Source organism: Oryctolagus cuniculus, chromosome 14 (assembly GCF_051225735.1).
Source record: "Oryctolagus cuniculus isolate XC-2025 breed Fujian yellow rabbit chromosome 14, ASM5122573v1, whole genome shotgun sequence".
Classification (NCBI taxonomy): Eukaryota; Metazoa; Chordata; class Mammalia; order Lagomorpha; family Leporidae; genus Oryctolagus; species Oryctolagus cuniculus.
The window spans coordinates 92,440,826-92,457,961 of record NC_142880.1 but is presented as its reverse complement, the minus strand read 5'-3'; the positions used below and the strand labels follow the sequence as shown (position 1 = coordinate 92,457,961).

At 53.5% G+C, this 17,136-nt stretch overlaps 1 protein-coding gene across 2 annotated transcripts; it reads right to left on the bottom strand.

Moving 5' to 3' along the window:
- Positions 1 to 3,463: 3,463 nt before the first annotated feature.
- CFAP90 (cilia and flagella associated protein 90) lies at positions 3,464 to 17,136 on the bottom strand. Of its 2 annotated transcripts, none has more exons than XM_008248839.5 (3): positions 16,726 to 17,136; positions 6,730 to 6,846; positions 3,464 to 3,941 (listed from the first exon to the last, which is right to left on the bottom strand). In XM_008248839.5, exons 1-3 carry the CDS (start codon positions 16,882 to 16,884, stop codon positions 3,762 to 3,764), a joined length of 456 nt encoding a protein of 151 aa, XP_008247061.4. In that variant the 5' UTR covers positions 16,885 to 17,136; the 3' UTR covers positions 3,464 to 3,761. The 2 variants fall into 2 exon arrangements, with proteins under 2 accessions (XP_008247061.4, XP_089169425.1); XM_089313299.1 differs by lacking the exon at positions 16,726 to 17,136 and adding an exon at positions 14,384 to 14,527.

Sequence of the window (17,136 nt, the reverse complement as noted above, 5' to 3'; positions counted from 1 at the left end):
ACTAAAGGCAATCTAGACAAGCCCTTGCAAGAGACCTCTTCCTTAGAAACCCCATTCTAAACCCAAAAGGCTCTCCTACAAGCACCTGCGTTGAGCCTTCCTAACCCACTTAAATCGTTCTCCCTCTATAACCACAGCTCAAAAGGGGTACTCAGTCTCCTGACCCAAGAGGCTGGAGACTATTATGCCAGAGGCCTATTTTTCCAGACAATCAGATGGGGTTCATCAAGGCTGGCCCCAGTGCCTAGGGGTCCTGGCCTAACCTGAGGCCCAGAAGCTCCCCCTGTATCTACCCTTATGAACCTGGTCCTCTCACAGGTTGCAGGACCTCCTCAGCCTTTTTAATCTATATCACTTTTCAATCTATATCACTATCTCATGTCCAGGTTCTTCCTGTTACCCTTCTCCGGCCCACTGTTACCTGTCATCACTGTCTCCTCCCAGCCCAGCTACTCTCCTCCCACCGCCACCTCTGATCCCTTGAACCCCACTCCTTTCCCAACTTCCCGGACTTTTCCTGACTGCATTTCACCACCACAGACACTCCTATTCCCGAAGCCCCGGACTGGCTCACTGATGGCAGTGCTTCTAAAACTCCTTTTCCCACTGGATATGCAATAATGGAGGGCACCATGATGACACTTCCTCCTCTTCCCCACATAAGGTCATGGAGGCAGGTCCCTACCTCAAGGCATTACCTTCCAACAGGCTGAACTGTTGGCCTGGATTCCAGCCTTCACCTTAGCCAAAGGAAAGACAGGCAGTATATACACAGATTCCTGATATGCCTACATCATCATCTATTCCAGTGCCCAGATATGGCAAGAAAGGGGCTTTCTGACAGCCCGAGGGACCCCTATAATAAATGGCAGGCTGATGAGAGCTCTCCTTGATGTTGTCCAGCTGCCAACAAAAGCCGCTATTACTCACTGCAAAGGACACTAGAAAGGTAAACAATCTGAAGCTAACAACAAGGCTGATCTGACGGCTGAAGCAGTGCCTCATGGGAAACAATCCCATCTTTTCTTGTAACTTAGCTCCCGTATAGTCAGAGCTCGATTCTCTCCGTTCCCACAACAAGGGACATCTAGAAGGACTCATGGTGCTTTCTAGATGAACTAATACTGCCTTCTTCTCTCCAAGTTACCTTTCTAAATCAAATTCTCCTCACACATACACCTAACTTCTGCCATATGAGAAACTATGCAGAACATATCTCACAATTGTAGCATCTGTCAAACTGCTAACCCCAACTCTATCAGGCCACCCCCACTCCCCAGGCATGCGGATCACTCCCGGGGAGGACTGGCAGGTTGACTTCACCCATACGCCACCAGTTAGGTGAACACGCTACCTTCTGGTGATGGCAGACACCTCCTCGGGGCGAGTGGAAGCTTTCCCCGCTACTAACAAAAGAGCTGCCATTTCCACTGTATCATTAACTGGCATTATCCCAGGAGTTAGATTACCTGCTCCCCTTCAGTAACAGACCAGATATCAAATTGTGTCTGCCTCTCTTCATCTCATGGCATTTCACATTCCCTATCGTCCCCCTAGTTCAGGAAAAGAACAGATGAATGGAATTTTAAAACAGGCTCTAGCTTAACTCTCTGCCCAGGTCCACTTAGACTGGGTGAAACTCCTCCCTTTAGCTCTGTGAAGAATCAGCTCTCTTCCCCAGAGGCCTGTTTGAAATTCTCTATGGAAGGCCTCTCCTTCCACCTAAGTTCCCTCCCCTACAGAACTCTGAAGCTATTCCTCCTCCTCCTCCTCTCGCTCTCCCTCTTCTCACTGAAATGTGCTCTCATTATGGAGCTATGCAGACACACACCTACCCAAAGCACACTTTCTGCCTACCGACTCTATTCCTACTTTTCCACCTGGTGACTGGGTTTATCTAAAACAAAGTAAACAAAGCGAGGCTGCTCTAAAGCCAAAGTGGATCGGTGATACTGACTACTCCCACCACAGCCAGACTCAAAGGACACCCCCGTTGGGTGCATTTTACTTCATCAAAACTAGTTATATCTCCCTCATATAAGTCTACTGCACAGGACACACCTCTCAGGTTCATGTGCTAATGAGGGGCATCCACAAGGTCACTCAGCCTCATTTTGGCCATTGTTTCCACTGTGGGCAATGTCTCTGGTATCTCCTTTTGTCTTCATAATCATAGTGCTATTTCTGCCATGTATAATTAACCCATCCCAAAGGTTCTTGCAGGAACGAATACCTGCTCTATCTCAAGCCATCTCATAGGAGCAACACTAGACTGCTCCTCTTCTTCTATCAGATCTCGAGTATAGACCCCCCCCACCTCCCAGCTCAAGTCCTGGCTCCATGTCTACACCCCACATCAGTGGGAAGTAGCCAGAGAGAAATCTGAGTATAGATAAGGAGAAGGTACACTGAGTCAGGATTGATGGAAGGAAGACATAAGTCTCAGCCGTTCTCTCATTGCTCAGAAGACAAATCCTGGAATTTACTCTTTGCCCTTGAATCCCAATTGGTTCTCACACCCTGTGGCCTTCATTCTCCACCCCCACATTCTTCATCAGGCTCCCAAGCCCCCCCCCCCCCACCATGGACACCTGAAAGACCATTTCCAGGAATTCCCCTCTGTTTGCTACCTCTACCCCCACCCCCATCCCTAGCCCTCTTAAAATATAAGGCCCCGTCCCTGAGGTCAGGCCTTCAGCCATGCGCTTCATCAACATGCATGCCAGCAGTTGGTCACCCACCTCCGTGAATTTATTTTCTGAGTAAATTTGGTCTGGCTGTAGATGTGTATACTGCCTCCTCTCTGTTCTGAACCTCTTTTCCTAACACACACTGTGCTTGGAATACAACTACGCTCTAGTGGCAAGTTGGTTCCCAAACATACCTCGGTTTGGAAGTCCTACTTTAGAGAGGAGGAAATGCTGACTCAAATACATGGCATGATTCACCCTAGAACATGCCAGAGCTGGAACATTCCCCAGATCTGTGGAATAGCAAAGCCTGGTCTCTTCCCATGACCTATGGATTCGGCCCCTGCCCAGGCCACCACTCAGATGTCACAGCCCTCCCTGGTCCGCACCTCCCCAGTCTGGTTCATCTCTTGCCTGCTCCCCCCCATCCTCTCAATAACTTTTGCCCCCTCCCATCTCTAAGGGTCACGACAGGTGCCACTGGCCACTCTCCTACACTATAGCTTTTACTCTGTTGTGCAAAATTCTGTTACGTGTGGGTCAGTCATCAGGGAAAAGTCAAGATGTGTTTAGAGTTAAAAAGTGCCAAAAGGCGATTGTCCACGTCTTGTCTCAGAGAAGGGACAACTTAAGGGCTAGCGTGTTGTTGGGCACCAGCAATTTCCGGAACCCTTAAGAAAAAGTAACCGCAGGCCACTGCTGCGACCATGTCTTCCCCTGAGGCTCCCTGTGACTGTGGAGAGCCAGGGAACAAAACTCCAGCCCCACCATTTGCAAGTGCAACAGAGTTTCCATTTTATTCAGGTGCTCACAGCGGATCAGCCTCTACTGTCATTTGATCCTAAGTAATGCATGTAACAGTCACCACACCAGATGGAAGTGAGCATGTATGAAATCCGTGTAGCCAGGTCCCTAAGCCAGGCACCCTGAGGGAAGGTGTGGCAATGAGGCAGAGGCACCCCTGTTGCTCCCAGCATCTTGAGAAGAGTAGACTGGGCCCCGGCACCATCCTTCTCCGTGCAGCCTCCCTTGCTGGCAGGTACCTGACTGTCCCGTGGGCTGCAGGGTGGCTCAGGCTGGAGCGATGTGCCCAAAGCCAGGTGTCTTGATGCTGGGGATGTCATTCTTCCGGTAGAAGTCAGCCTGCACGTGGTTGGCACGGCGGAAATCCCGGTTCAGTGGCTCCACGGGCTGGTGGATGCGCCTCCCGTAGACGGAGGAGGCCAGCACGCCCACGGGCCTCTCTCGTTCCTGGGGAGGCCAGCAGAAGGCTCGGTCAGCACCCGGTAGTCCTCAGCATGCAGACTCACCCACCAGCCTGGGTCCCAGCCCGTGGGCAGAGCCGGCACCTGCACACCTGCATGCCACCTCCACTCGGCTACTTCCGGTCTCCTGCACACTGAAGCCAGGGGCACGACTGAAAGACCCCAGCTCTGTTCCCTCTGCCTAGAGCCCTCCAGTGCCCAGGCAGAGGGAAAAGCAAGAACCCACACAGGGCCCTGGGCACCAGCTACCCCTGACTTCAGATCCAGGCCCTGCCTCCCTGCACTCCTGTCTCCCTGTCCTCCTCCTCCTCATGCCTTTCTTCTCCCCCCTACCTCCTTTCCTGTCTCACTCCCTCCCCCCAAAAATGTCCTGAGTACCACCTTCCAGCCCCTGGGCCTTTGTTCCATTCACTTCCAACTTCTCTGCTCCTACTCATGCCAGAGCCTGTCACACTGCCCAAGCTGCCACTCAGCTGTCGCAGCCCTCCCTGGTCCCCGCCTCCCCCGTCCTGTTCATCCCTTGCCTGCTCCCCACCATCCTCTCACTAACTCCCCCCACCACCACACAGCACCACAGATACCATCCCTTTTCCAGAGTGCTCGAGACTGGAAGTGTTTTCAGTTTCAGCATGCTTGCACAGGCATAACAAACTGTCTTGGGGACATGGCACGGAAGTCATTCATCTTTCATATACACCTTGCACACCCACTCTGCAGGTAAGTTTATATTTTTTTGTGTATGTGTGTGTGTGTGTGTGTATATATATATATTTGACAGGCAGAGTTAGTGAGTGAGAGAGAGAGAGAGAGAGAGAGAGAGAGAGAGAGAAAGGTCTTCCTTCCGTTGGTCCACTCCCCAGATGGCCGCTACGGCCAGCACACACCAATCCAAAGCCAGGAGCTTCTCCTGGTCTCCCATGGGGTGCAGGGTCCAAGCACTTGGGCCATCCTCCACTGCCTTCCCGGGCCACAGCAGAGAGCTGGACTGGAAGAGGAGCAACCAGGATAGAATCTGGTGCCCCAACCGGGACAAGAATCTGGGGTGTCGGCACCACAGGCGGAGGATTAACCTAGTGAGCCGCAGCGCTGGCCATATTTTAGTATATTTTTAACATCTTGCATGACAGTTTCGTGGCATAAAATTTTCAATTTTGGGTGTCACATTCATGCTCAAAAACTTTTGACCTTTGGAGCATTTGGATTTGGGATTTTAAGGTTAGGGTTGCTCAATCCTACCCAATATTAGTAAATTTTTTTTCTCTCCTCTATCAATTCTAAGAGGATAGGAACCTGTGTCTTGCAACTTTAATGCTCCAAAATTATGAGTGGATTTAAGTAATTCAATCCACAGTCTCCTCATGATAAAGAGTTATTAGCTTCACTGCCAACTTGGAACACATTAACATGCACAAATGTAATAGAAAATCAATGCCCAGGGCCGGTGCTGTGGCGTAGTGGGTAAAGCCACTGCCTGCAGTGCTGGCATCCCGTATGGGCACCAGTTCGAGACCTGGCTGCTCCAATTCCAATCCAGCTCTCCACTATGGCCTAGGAAAACAGTAGAAGATGGCCCAGGTCCTTGGGCCCCTGTACCTGTGTGGGAGACCTGGAGGAAGCTCCTGGCTTCAGATTGGTGCAGCTATGGCCGTTGCGGCCATCTGGGGTGTGAACCAGCAGATGGAAGTTCTCTCTCTCTCTGCCTCTCCTAAGTGTGTGTAAATGTGACTTTCAAGTAAAATAAATATTTAAAAAGAAAAGCAATGCCCATGACGTACATAATAGTATCTCATGGTACTCTACCACTGAAGTTCATATCAAAATAACGAAAATCATTAACAGTGGCACTATATTCTTAAATAACAGGCACAGGCAAAAATCTGATGATCCCAGGAGAAATGTCACCGAATCTTTCGTATTGCAGCTTCCGTGTAATCCATTGGGCACACGATCATACTGCACACCTGTGAGTAAGCGTGCGTCCTCGGATCAGACTTGAAGAGAATGGCAGCATGTGGAAAGCAGAAGACTGTAACCCAAAAGGCAGGTGGGTCTGACCAGACTAAGGAGACCCAACTCCCCTGCAAACTTGTCTGACCTGTCACGTGCCAGGGTCCTGCGGCTCCTTACCCGAGAGCTTTCCTAGCCCTGGAGGTCACCCACCTTCGAAGCTGACTAGGCAATAACCCTCCCTTTCAGAAAGCGGTGGGTTGATCAAGAAACAATTGCAGCTCCTGTGGTCACAGTGCCTTGGCAAGCACACTTGGCAGGAGGACACTTGCATGGGTCATCTCGTCCCTGGAAGGCCAATGTCCCTAGAGGAGCTGTGACAGCCACAACTCAGAGGTTAAGCAGAGACCTGTTTTATTGCTCTCCTTAAATTGTTAGCTTCTAAAGAACCCAACAACAAAATGAAAAAGTTAACAATTACACAAATGACATGTCAAATAGAGGGAATTATAGTATCAGCCTAGGCTTAGCTTCTTGGCAAAGCAAAATAGAGATTAGCCACATAAAGATATAAAGTGACTGATCAAATATACGTACATATACACACACCTAAACACACACATGCATGCATGAACATACACAATGCACAAATATACACATGCCTATAAACATGCATGCATATATTGGCACAGGCACATGGCATATAGAGATGCACATATGCTTACAGACACATAAAACAAAGAAGCATGCACTCCTACATATGCACACATGTGCATGCACCTTTTTGTTAATGTTAACAACTTGCTAATATTCCGTCTTAACATTACCTCCTTGTTAACATGAAGTCCCAGGCCTTTTGTGTGCTCTCTGTCATCCCGGTGCAGTTTCTGATTATAATCAAGCTTCCTCTTAAAAACGCAGTCGTAGAGGGAAATAATCCCCGTCTGGGAATAAAAAAGAGAAAGCACAGCCCTGGGTTTATTGAAGGCTGAAGTTCAAGGCTTTGAGCCACAGAGCTCAGAAGCCAATGTGCCCAGAAGTCTCCGTGGCGGGGAGTTTGCAGCAGGAAAGGGCACTCCCCCAGGCAGAACCGGACTGGACCGCAGGATGCAGGGTGGCTCCAGCGTGCCTCCACTCCCCAACAGAGGAGTTACTCCTCCTGTCTGACCCCATCGCTACAGCCAAACCTAGCAATCACACTGCCCTCCTCAGTCCCCGCCAGAGAACATGAGATTCATAAACAGCCGGTTCTCAGTTCTGGAGGCTACAGATCCAAATCTAGGTGCGGGCGGGCTCACTGCTCAGGGAAGGCTACCCCACATCCCAGGGGGCACCCTCTCACCACGCCCTCTCCAGGGGGAGGGGTTGCTGAGCTCCTGGAGCCAGGGAGGCCCCAGCGGCGGTTTCCACCAACTGGAGATGAGGCTTCAGCACGCAAAACCTTCAGATCACAGCCAATCTAAGGGCATTCAGGTTTGCGTGTTCTCATTTGTTTTTTATGTTTCCCGAGTTTTCTGTAACAAGCCTGCACTACTTTCAAAACTTAGCAATGCCCGAAGGAACACCAAGAGAACACAAGGGATGGGGAGTCTCCATTCCAGTTGTTAGCCGGTCATCACACCATCTACAAGGAACCCGCTGCTCAGAGACAAAAGCCATCTGTCATCATGCACAGTAGCTGCAACACGTGGCTGTTCATATATACATGTATGTGCAATACACACACATGTATCATACACAGTTCTGATGTATTAGACCCATTGACAGAGCTATCATAGAATTTCTCCTTTTTCCTCAACTGTCTCAGAATAAAACAGCAAATTCGCCTTGTTTCGTGTAAGAGAAAAAGGAATGGCGCTGTGGTGCAACGGGTTAAAGCCCTGGCCTGAAGCGCCAGCATCCCATATGGGCTCTGGATCAAGACCTGGCTGCTCCGATTCTGATCCAGCTCTCTGCTATGGCCTAGGAAAGCAGTGGAGGATGGCCCAAGTCCTTGGACCCCTGCACACACATGGGAGACCCGGAAGAAGCTCTTGGCTCCGGATCAGCACAGCTCCGGCCATTGCAGCCAACTGGGGAGTGAACCATTGGATGAAAGACCTCTCTCCCTCTGCCCCTCCCCACTCTCTGCCCCCCCGCCCCCTTCCCCTCTCCCTCTACCCCTCCCCTGCCCCTCCCCCATCTCCCCCTTCTCCCCCCCTCTTCCTCTGCCCCTCCCCTCTCCCCCTGCCCCTCTCCTCTCTCCCCCTGCCCCTCCCCTCTCCCCCCCTCCCTCTGCCCCTCCCCTCTCTGTGTAACTCTTTCAAATAAGTCTAAAAAAGATCTCCTCTGATCACCTGACACAGCAGTAGAGGAAGCTGGGGAGCATGTACATTAGGTGTCATGTGTTGAATACACAGCAGCCTTCACCCAGCCCGACTGCAGCACCTCGGAGACCTGGCAGCTGTGGGAACAGCCAGAGCACAGCCTGGCTTCAGCCTTTCACTGATCCTGTGCTATACAAGTGCTCCTGCTAAGGGAGTTCAGAAGGTAATCGACATTCCTACTGTCCCCACACAACCAGCCATCCCTAAGGGACACCCACGGCTGTCAGAAGGTTCGAGAATTCCCTGGGGCAGCAAGGGCCAGGCACTCACCACTGCGGGAGCCCTGGGTCCCCCGAAGGTCAGTGTCACACTTTGTACAGTGGGGGAGGGAAGAGACCTTCCACCACGAACTGTGGCTTCTGTCCCCTGGCCACTGCTGGTCATTTCCCCAGCTGAGCATGGGCTCCTTTCTCATCTGACTCCCACTCAGCTTCTGGGTGTGTGCACGCCTAACTGCCTGGGCCTGAAGGCACACATGGTATAGCCCATGTACTCGAAGGGTTAAGGATCAACGGGGAATGCATCCTTTGTTCAGTATTCCATACTGTGAGAACCGGCCAGTTTCTGGGGTCCCTATACCACATTATAGACAAGTAAATTCTGGACATATTAGAAAAAGAAATGGCAAAGTCTTTAGGGACATCCAATACATAAGCACAATGGAAAAAATGTCACACATAAAACTGACTACAGTAGACATTTGCTGATCAAATAGAATTAAGATTTTTCAAAACCGTGTTAAGACAGGGCAGAGAATCTCATCACGTGTTCATAACACGTAGGGAGTCCTGCTGCAGGCTGCTGGGCCACTTCGCCCGTAGAGGCCAAGCCTCGCTGCTGTGGGTTCACTAATGGGCACTGTCCACCAAGTCCCAGGACGCCAGCCACCTGGGGATGGAGGGGCTACAGCCTTTGGACAAAAGTCCTGAGACCCAGAGCTTCCCCTGTGATGTCCAAAGCTCATCACCAGGCCTGGCCGAGATTTGCAAGGTGTGCGGTGCAGAACAAGTCTTCCCAGGCAGACGAATGAATTAATTCACAGGCTTTTATTGGGATTCCGCTCCCCGGTGAGGTTCCCCGGTCCCAACAGAGCAACGGAGGGGGGGGCGGGGAGTCCCATGTCAGAGGTTGGGAGGACTCCTTTTATAGCTACAGGGCATGGGGGTTAAAGGTTGAGGTGGGTCTGATCCTCATTGGTCGACCTTTAGGCACCCGTGGGGACCTTGACAAGGACTTTTCTTCCCCGGAAGTACAGGTAGGGACTCTCCATTCCCGGAAACATAGGCCTTCCCTCCTGCGGATCCCAAAGCTACCAAGGTCCAGCAGCCAGTGAGCAGAACAAGTTAGATACCACGTGACTGCTGCACATCCCCACTGACACACACCCGTTTCAAGTGTCGTCAGATAATGGTGGGGCTCTTGGTCCTAAGAGGATTCCGTTGTCCCTGGAACTTCTCTGGACCAGGCCAGTCCTGGGCCACACATGGACCTGGAGGTGATCAGCCATGACATGACACAACATGCACACCTGCTCTCCGGTACTGAACGCCATCATGGGAGCCTCACCCACAGCCTGAGGCAGCATCTTCTCCTGCACCCTGAGAACCAGGTGCCAAGTTGGGGTGTCGGCTGGTGCCTCAGTCCCCGAAGTGCTCCCTCCCCGGGGCTGAGAGATGGCACAGATGCAGAGAAGCAGGTCCTCCCGAAGCCACAGGGCCTGGCTTCCTTCTGACAAGATGTCACCAGGCCTGGCCCTGCACACCAAGCAAGTCCCCCAGGCTCCTGGACCTACCCCGAGAGGAAGAGCTCAGAAAAAGGGGGCTGTAGTCACTGCCTGTATGTGAAAGACCCACGAACTTTGTTCCCAGGGTAACAAGCAGCCTGACAGAAACCTGCTCAGGCCTCCTACTCAAAGAATCAACGCCATGGGCCACAGCCAGGCCCGGTTCACGGCACCAGGCCAGTTAGCCAGAGTCTAGCTCAGCTTCGTCTCTACCAGGAACCCACAGCTGGAGTGGGCAACGTACACAGCTGTTTTTCGTGAAGATTTTGCATCGTCAGGACTTTCCACAGTAAAAACGAGCTTCTATTGTTGAACAATAAGGATAAAAAGAAGAAACTCAGCAGGCAGACGGCCTCACTTCGCAATGTGTCTATCCCTTTCCGATACCGAATCAAAATAAAAATCTGCCTTTGCCCGCATTTTCATTATTAATCTCTCTTACTTTCTTTCCTTCTTTGTGGCTTGAAGCAAAATAACAAAAGCTGCCCAGGATTTAGATGCAATCACAAAACGGCTTCTGAATCGACTGCTCTTTTGCAATTATCCCTCAGGGAACTGCCTCCATTTCACCCCTAATGTTGCTTTTTAGAAACAAAGGAAAATGGAGGGGCCGGCATTGTGGTGTAGCAGGTTAAATTCCTCCTGCAGCGCCAGCATCCCATGTGGGCGCTGGCCCAAGTCCATGCAGCTCCACTTCTGACCCAGCTCCCTGCTAATGGCCTGGGAAAAGCAGCAGAGGAAGGCCTGAGTGTCTGGGCCCCTGCCACCCATCCAGGAGACCTGGATGGAGTTCCAGGCCCCTGGCTTCAGCCTGGCCCAGTGCAGGCCATTGTGGCCTTCTGTGGAGTGATCCAGCAGATAGAAGATCTGTGCCTCTTCCTCTCTAACTCTCTCAAAATAAACCAATCTTTAAAAACAAATGGAGGGGCTGGCACCGTGGCATAGTAGGCTAAGCCTCTGCCTGTGGCACCAGCATCCCATATAGGCACCAGTTCACACCCTGACTACTCCTCTTCTGATCCAACTCTCTGCTATGGCCTAGGAAAGCAGTGGAAGATGGCCCAAGTGCCTGGGTCCTTGCATCCACGTGGGAGACCCAGAGGAGGCTCCTGGTTTCGGATCAGCCCAGCTCTGGCTGTTGCAGCCAACTGGGGAGTGAACCAGCAGATGGAAGACCTCCGTCTCCTCCCTCAGTCCATAAACTCTGGCTCAAATATTTTTTTAAAAGGAAAACAGACAATTTTTCTCCAAGGATCTCTCCTACTGTCCTGAGTCCTCGCCCTGGTTAAGACATTTGATGCTAGGAGCTACCATCAGTCTCTCTCAGGTTACCCCCGCCCCCACCCACGCTTTACTAATAGTCTCGGGCCACCTGCGGTCAATTGCAGTCTGGAAATATTACATGGAAGACTCCAGAAACAAACAACTCATTTGTAAATTGCTCAATATTCCAAGCAGTGTGATGAAATTTTACACTGGCCCACCCAGAACATCGACTGTCCCCTTGCTCAGCATATCCACAGCCGTTACTCTCTCCAACCATGAGTCACTTAAGTGTCTCTGTGATGAGACTGACAGCTGGACACCACAGTGCTTGTGTCCCAGGAATCCTTAGGTAGCAGCCTAACACTCCGACACCATGCCATGCCATTCACCTCACTTCATCTCATCTACGGGCCTTGTATCATCTCCTATCACAAGGTGATGTGACCAATGACAGTAGAATAAGGTATTTTGAGACTGTCTCCCATGGGTGAACATGTCCTCATACAAATGTTGGAAGACACACATCACCGCATAAACACACCCTGTGAAAAGACACGCAAGTGCCTGCTCACACGGTGCTATGGTGGGAACACTCAGTCACTCCCATTGCCTCCCCCTGCCACTCACTTCTCTCTTAGATGCACCCTGAGCTCAGCCCCTCCTGCCCCTCACAAAGCACTGACCAGCCTTGGAGGATGACACTCAGTCACACTCAAGGCCTCGAGTCTTCCAGGGCAGGTTACCAGATGGTACAAGCGCAACTGGTACACAGCGAGAGAAGCTCCATGGTCTACCACCAGTTACCCTCCCGGGGGAGGGACAGCAAATAATCCAAACAGAAACCACTGTTGAGTCCACAAGGGTAGTCCTCAAAATGAGTTAGCCCCTTGTTTAAAAAAATTCAGCTAGCGATACATGCCCTCATTCATGCAACAGGTGTTAAGGGAACACTAACTAGGAGACAGGCCTCGCTTTCACAGCTGAGGACGGACACACACACACACACACACACACAGGGCAGTGATAAGATTAAACCCCTGCCCACATGCGGCTCATACTCAACAAAATAACTCCGTAACACACTGAATAGTTTAGGTGGGAAAATGTGCACGGGGACAGTCGGGCAGGGAGAGGGCAAGTGTAGCTGAGGGGCCAGCGTTTCCTCCGGGAAGCACAGGTTTGTCTGGGAGGGCCCGTGTATGCAGGAGTTCACGGGACAACAGGACAGGGCACCAGCAGGTCTTTGCTCCACTGCCTCCCCAGAGTGCTGAGCACGTGGGGCAGCTGTGCTTGGTGCCTCTCGGGAAAGCGGCTCCCTACAGAGGGCTGAGGGGGACGCCGATGCAGCACCCCTGTATACTGGGCACGGGCGCAGGCACTAGGGGGACCACCCTTCACGCCTCTGGACATCCAGCATGTATTCAGGTGTGTCAAGTGCTCGCTGGCGTGGCAAAGGGAGTTCCTGATGGACAGAAGGAAGTCGGCCAGTCCCAGCAAAGCCACACTGGGGCCTGGACAGCAAAGCCTCGCTCAGGACACTACCACCCGCAGTCCACCCTAGCGTGATGGAAAGCCTATCCTAAAGCTGCTTAGGATTTTTTTTTTAAGTGTGGCTCAGACTCTGAGGAATTTAATCAAAGCCTTCACAGAAGGGCATTCTCCTTTGACTCGGCCTTGACATCTCCAGGGCAGCAATGCTGCACCAGGCGGAAGAAAGTAATTTAAAACCTGCAGTGAGCAGCAGGGAATTTTACAGGAAGAGCCCTCCCCACGAGCGCGCCCCAGGGAGCAGGGCAGGAACTCCAGGTGCTTCACTGGCAGCTCGAGATGAATAATCTGGGGGCCTTTCCCAGGCTTAAGCGTGCAAGCTGCAGACCCTTAATTCCATGAGCTCCCTGGGATGCATACCCGCGTTACCTGCCCCCACCTGCCCAAATCTCTGGCAGAGAACGAGGGTCCTGGACACCGGAGATTGGCCCGAGGACCCAACACTCAGCGCACGCACTCTGCTAATCACCAACAGAGCAAATCCTAACAGCAGCCATGAGGAGGGTGAACCCACCAGGTGCCACTGCATGCGTAATTACATCAGTGCTCACAAGGGCTCTCCCAGGTTTGCCCTGCATTGTCTCCCCGATAGGGAGAGGGAGACTCCCTGACAGGAGCCAGTAGTCTTGCCCACCCTCAACCTATGCAATCAATGCGCCCCCCACAAACCATCCTGAGCGCTCTCTCAGCAGCCAGCTCCCTCAGTCCTCTCTGGTTGCTGCAGGAACCCCAGAGCAGCAGAAACATGGTTCTCAACCTCTGGAGTGGGTCTCAAGATCTCGGACCCTGGCAGATTCAGAGTCCAGCAAGGGTCCCTTTTCTCATTTCACAGCAGCCACCACCTCCCCGTGCCTCACAGGGTGCAACGGGGGGCCTCTAGGCTGCCTTGTCTGAGGGCACTAATCCCACACATGAGGGCTCTGCTCTGTGACCCAGTCACACCCCCCCCCCCCCCCCAGCCCATCTGCTTGGATGTTACGGTTTCCACCTGTGCATTTCAGGAGCAAAACATTCTGTAGTTTCTACTCAGCCTGACCCCTGCCTGCAATTAGGGGCATGGAGTTAGGTACAGCTGGGTCTTCCAACAGATCTGCTACAGAATTCACCCTCTGTTCCACATGATCTCCAGGCCAGCAAATCCACTTCTTGGGACCTGCAGCCGATAAACTTCGGCCCAGGTGACCCCAAGCTACCTTGGTACATGGGCTCAGCACACCTTCCCTTGTTCTTTGAAGGCCCTCTTAGAAGTTAGCATTTCTGTTGCATTTTCTTCTGTGTGACATCAAAGGCCCAGGACTTGACTTGTCCTATCAACATTACCCCAAGCCCACTTTGCTGCATTTGTTCTGAGCATCACCCCCACCTCCCAGAGGCCTTGGAGCAGGTAAAGGTCAGGCACAGTGGTCTCTACGGAAATTATTCAGTTCTGTGCCATAGCCATAGACAGTACTAGGAGAATAGTATGAGGCTATATTCTAATTAGACTTGGTTAAAACAGGTGGTGGGTGGACCACCCACCTGTGGCCCAGGCGCCTTCCTCGGCTGACAGGCACACCTCTGGCCCATCCTCACCCTCCTTCCAGGTGACGGAGGCCTTGCTCACTCCAGGCCTGTCTTGGTGGATTTGACTCCAGACTGGCAAATTCAAAAAGATTAAACCGGAGCTGCCAGGCTCAACTCCGCCCCCTTTCCCTCGGCCCTGCCCACAGGAGCAGATGATTACCCTATGCTTTTCCCTGCGGCCCCTGCTGCTGCGGCTGGGTGGGCGGCTCTGCCTGCTTGTGCCCAGGTCTGGACTGCACTATCCACAAGCTTGGGTGCCCAGAGCTCTCAGCAGGGTCCCACAGCCTGGCCTTTATCGCTGACCAGTGCAGATCCTGACCTCCACCTGCTTCGTCTTTTGTCCTATTTCTTTATAGCACCAAGGCGGTATTTACTGGAACCCCTCAAAATGGTGTATTCTGAGTGTTTTATTGTGGCTAAAAAGCCAAGGATTTTCTATTCCCAGTAAATGACCACTGTCCAACTTAAAACAGCAAGACTCCTAACTTTGACAATTTTTCTCATTCTGTGAATACTCCATAGTAATTGAAGATTAGTTGGCAGTCCTATAAACATTGTACACTTAACATGCAAAATCAGATAGACTGTTTAGTTTTTTTAATTTTTATTTTATTTATTTTTTGACAGGCAGAGTGGACAGTGAGAGAGACGGAGAGAAAGGTCTTCCTTTGCCATTGGTTCACCCTCCAATGGCCGCCTTGGCCGGCGCACTGCGTTGATCCGATGGCAGGAGCCAGGTGCTTCTCCTGGTCTCCCATGGGGTACAGGGCCCAAGCACTTGGGCCATCCTCCACTGCACTCCCTGGCCACAGCAGAGAGCTGGCCTGGAAGAGGGGCAACCGGGACAGAATCCGGCGCCCCGACCGGGACTAGAACCCGGTGTGTCGGCGCCGCAAGGTGGAGGATTAGCCTAGTGAGCCGTGGCGCCGGCCCTACAGTTCTTTCAAAACCTGTTGCCCCTGGGGAATAAAGAGGCCCACGGCAGGGCAGCGATGAGCTTGGGACCCACTGCTCCAGGTCCCCCAAGCGTGAACATCAGCAGAATCCAAGCCTGGGGCTGCAGTGGCTGGATGAGTGTCCCTTTCCACTCTCCCACCCAGAGGCATCCTCCAATGTCAGGGACACTGCTGGGGACACCTGGGGTTGCGTGGGATGCACCCGGGGACCGGAGCTGCCCTCACCAAGCACCCCGCGTCAGGGCATAAACAGCACGAACGGCAGCTTCAGGTAGAGGAGCCAGGTGTGTGCAGGGCTGGCTCCCTCTGAGGGCCCAGGGAGGACCTGTCCAGGCTGCCCCTGGAGGCACCTGCTCAGTGGCAGATGTCCCCTTCTCATAATGACTGGGGGATGCTGGGTTATGGCCTACCCCAGCAGCCTCCCTCTGATCATTTCTGGGTAATTCTATCTCCAAGCAGGCTCACGTTCTCAGGTAAGAAGGTTGGGACTCTAGCACGCGCATCTACAGCAGTCGCCGACGCTAGCGTCACACCAGGCTAACTCTGGGCCGTGCCCTTCCACTTGAAGCCTCACTAGCACAGCCATGTGCTCCGATCTGACGGGGGCTCCAGGCCTGGGGGGTGGGGGGAGGAAAGCAAAGAGGCATTTGGGGGGCTCACTCTACACACCTTGCTCCCGGGTACCTGGCTACCCCATGCCCCTACTCTGGGCCACTTTTAGCTGGGTTGAGAAAGGCCAGCTCTGGCGCCACTGTGCAGACTGAAGGGCCCAGGCCTCCCTTTCAGTAATGAGACCCCTGCACCCACCTCCTGAGCAGAACACGCGGTAGACATTTAGAGACAGCAGCAGGGAGAAAGGAACAGGTGACCCGCTGCAAGCCCTCGTGTAGCCTATGTCTTGGGCAGCGGGTGGGAGGTGCATGCGACCCTGGGCCCTGCCAGACTCCGGGGCCCACTACCTCCCACCCCTGCAATGGCTCCCGGCAGGGGCCTGGTCAGATCTGCCTTTTTCTCCCCTTTTCAGGCAGACAGAGGCCCTCATGCCCTGTGCCCCCACCCCCACGGCCGCCCTGGACCTGCCTGCCGCCCCCCACTCCGGAGGGAGATGTGCTCCCACCTACCGGGCAACCCCGGTGTCCCGGACCCTTCTCCAGGTCCTGGACACAGGGCACCCCGCTGTCCTGGTAGGAGTCCCTGGCTCTTCAGGAACTCAGACGCCCAGCGAGCAGCTCCCTCCCTTCCCCGAAGGGCACCCTCCGTGACCCAGCCAGGCCCGACCCCTCTCCCCGGACGCGCCCCTCTCTGTCCCCGCGACCCGGCTCCCCCCCGCCCCCCGCACACCTGGCCCTGGCGGTAGTAGTAGCTGTACTCCTTGGGGTCCAGGCGCCGCGGCGGGACGTAGCTGAAGGCCGACAGCGCCGAGATGGGCAGCGGCCGCGGCCTGGCCCGCAGTGTGGCGGCCGTGATCTCCTCTTCCTCCTCCAGGCCGTCCTGGTCCATCGCCTCCGCCCGCCCAGGGACCCAGGCCGCGTCCGCTCTCTGGCCCGGCGCCTGCGTTTGGCACTGCGCCCGCGTTCGGCCGTTGCCTGGACACTGTGGCCTGGCGACCCGCGGCTGGGCCGAGGCGGCGGGGGCAGGGATGACTCCCGGGGCACCTGCGGCCACGCCTGGCGTCCCGCCAGCCCTCAGCTCCCGAGGGAGGAGGCCCGGCCGTCTTCTGCGCCCGGGGGCCACCTGTGGCTTATCCAGGGG

Excerpts from the sequence above, each read along its gene's own strand:
- CFAP90 (XM_008248839.5), bottom strand. The coding sequence starts at position 16,884 with ATGGACCAGGACGGCCTGGAGGAGGAAGAGGAGATCACGGCCGCCACA. Across the intron at positions 6,847-16,725 it reads ACTACTACCGCCAGGGCCAG|ACGGGGATTATTTCCCTCTA; the intron begins GTGTGCGGGGGG and ends TTTTATTCCCAG. Across the intron at positions 3,942-6,729 it reads GACTTCATGTTAACAAGGAG|GAACGAGAGAGGCCCGTGGG; the intron begins GTAATGTTAAGA and ends TGGCCTCCCCAG.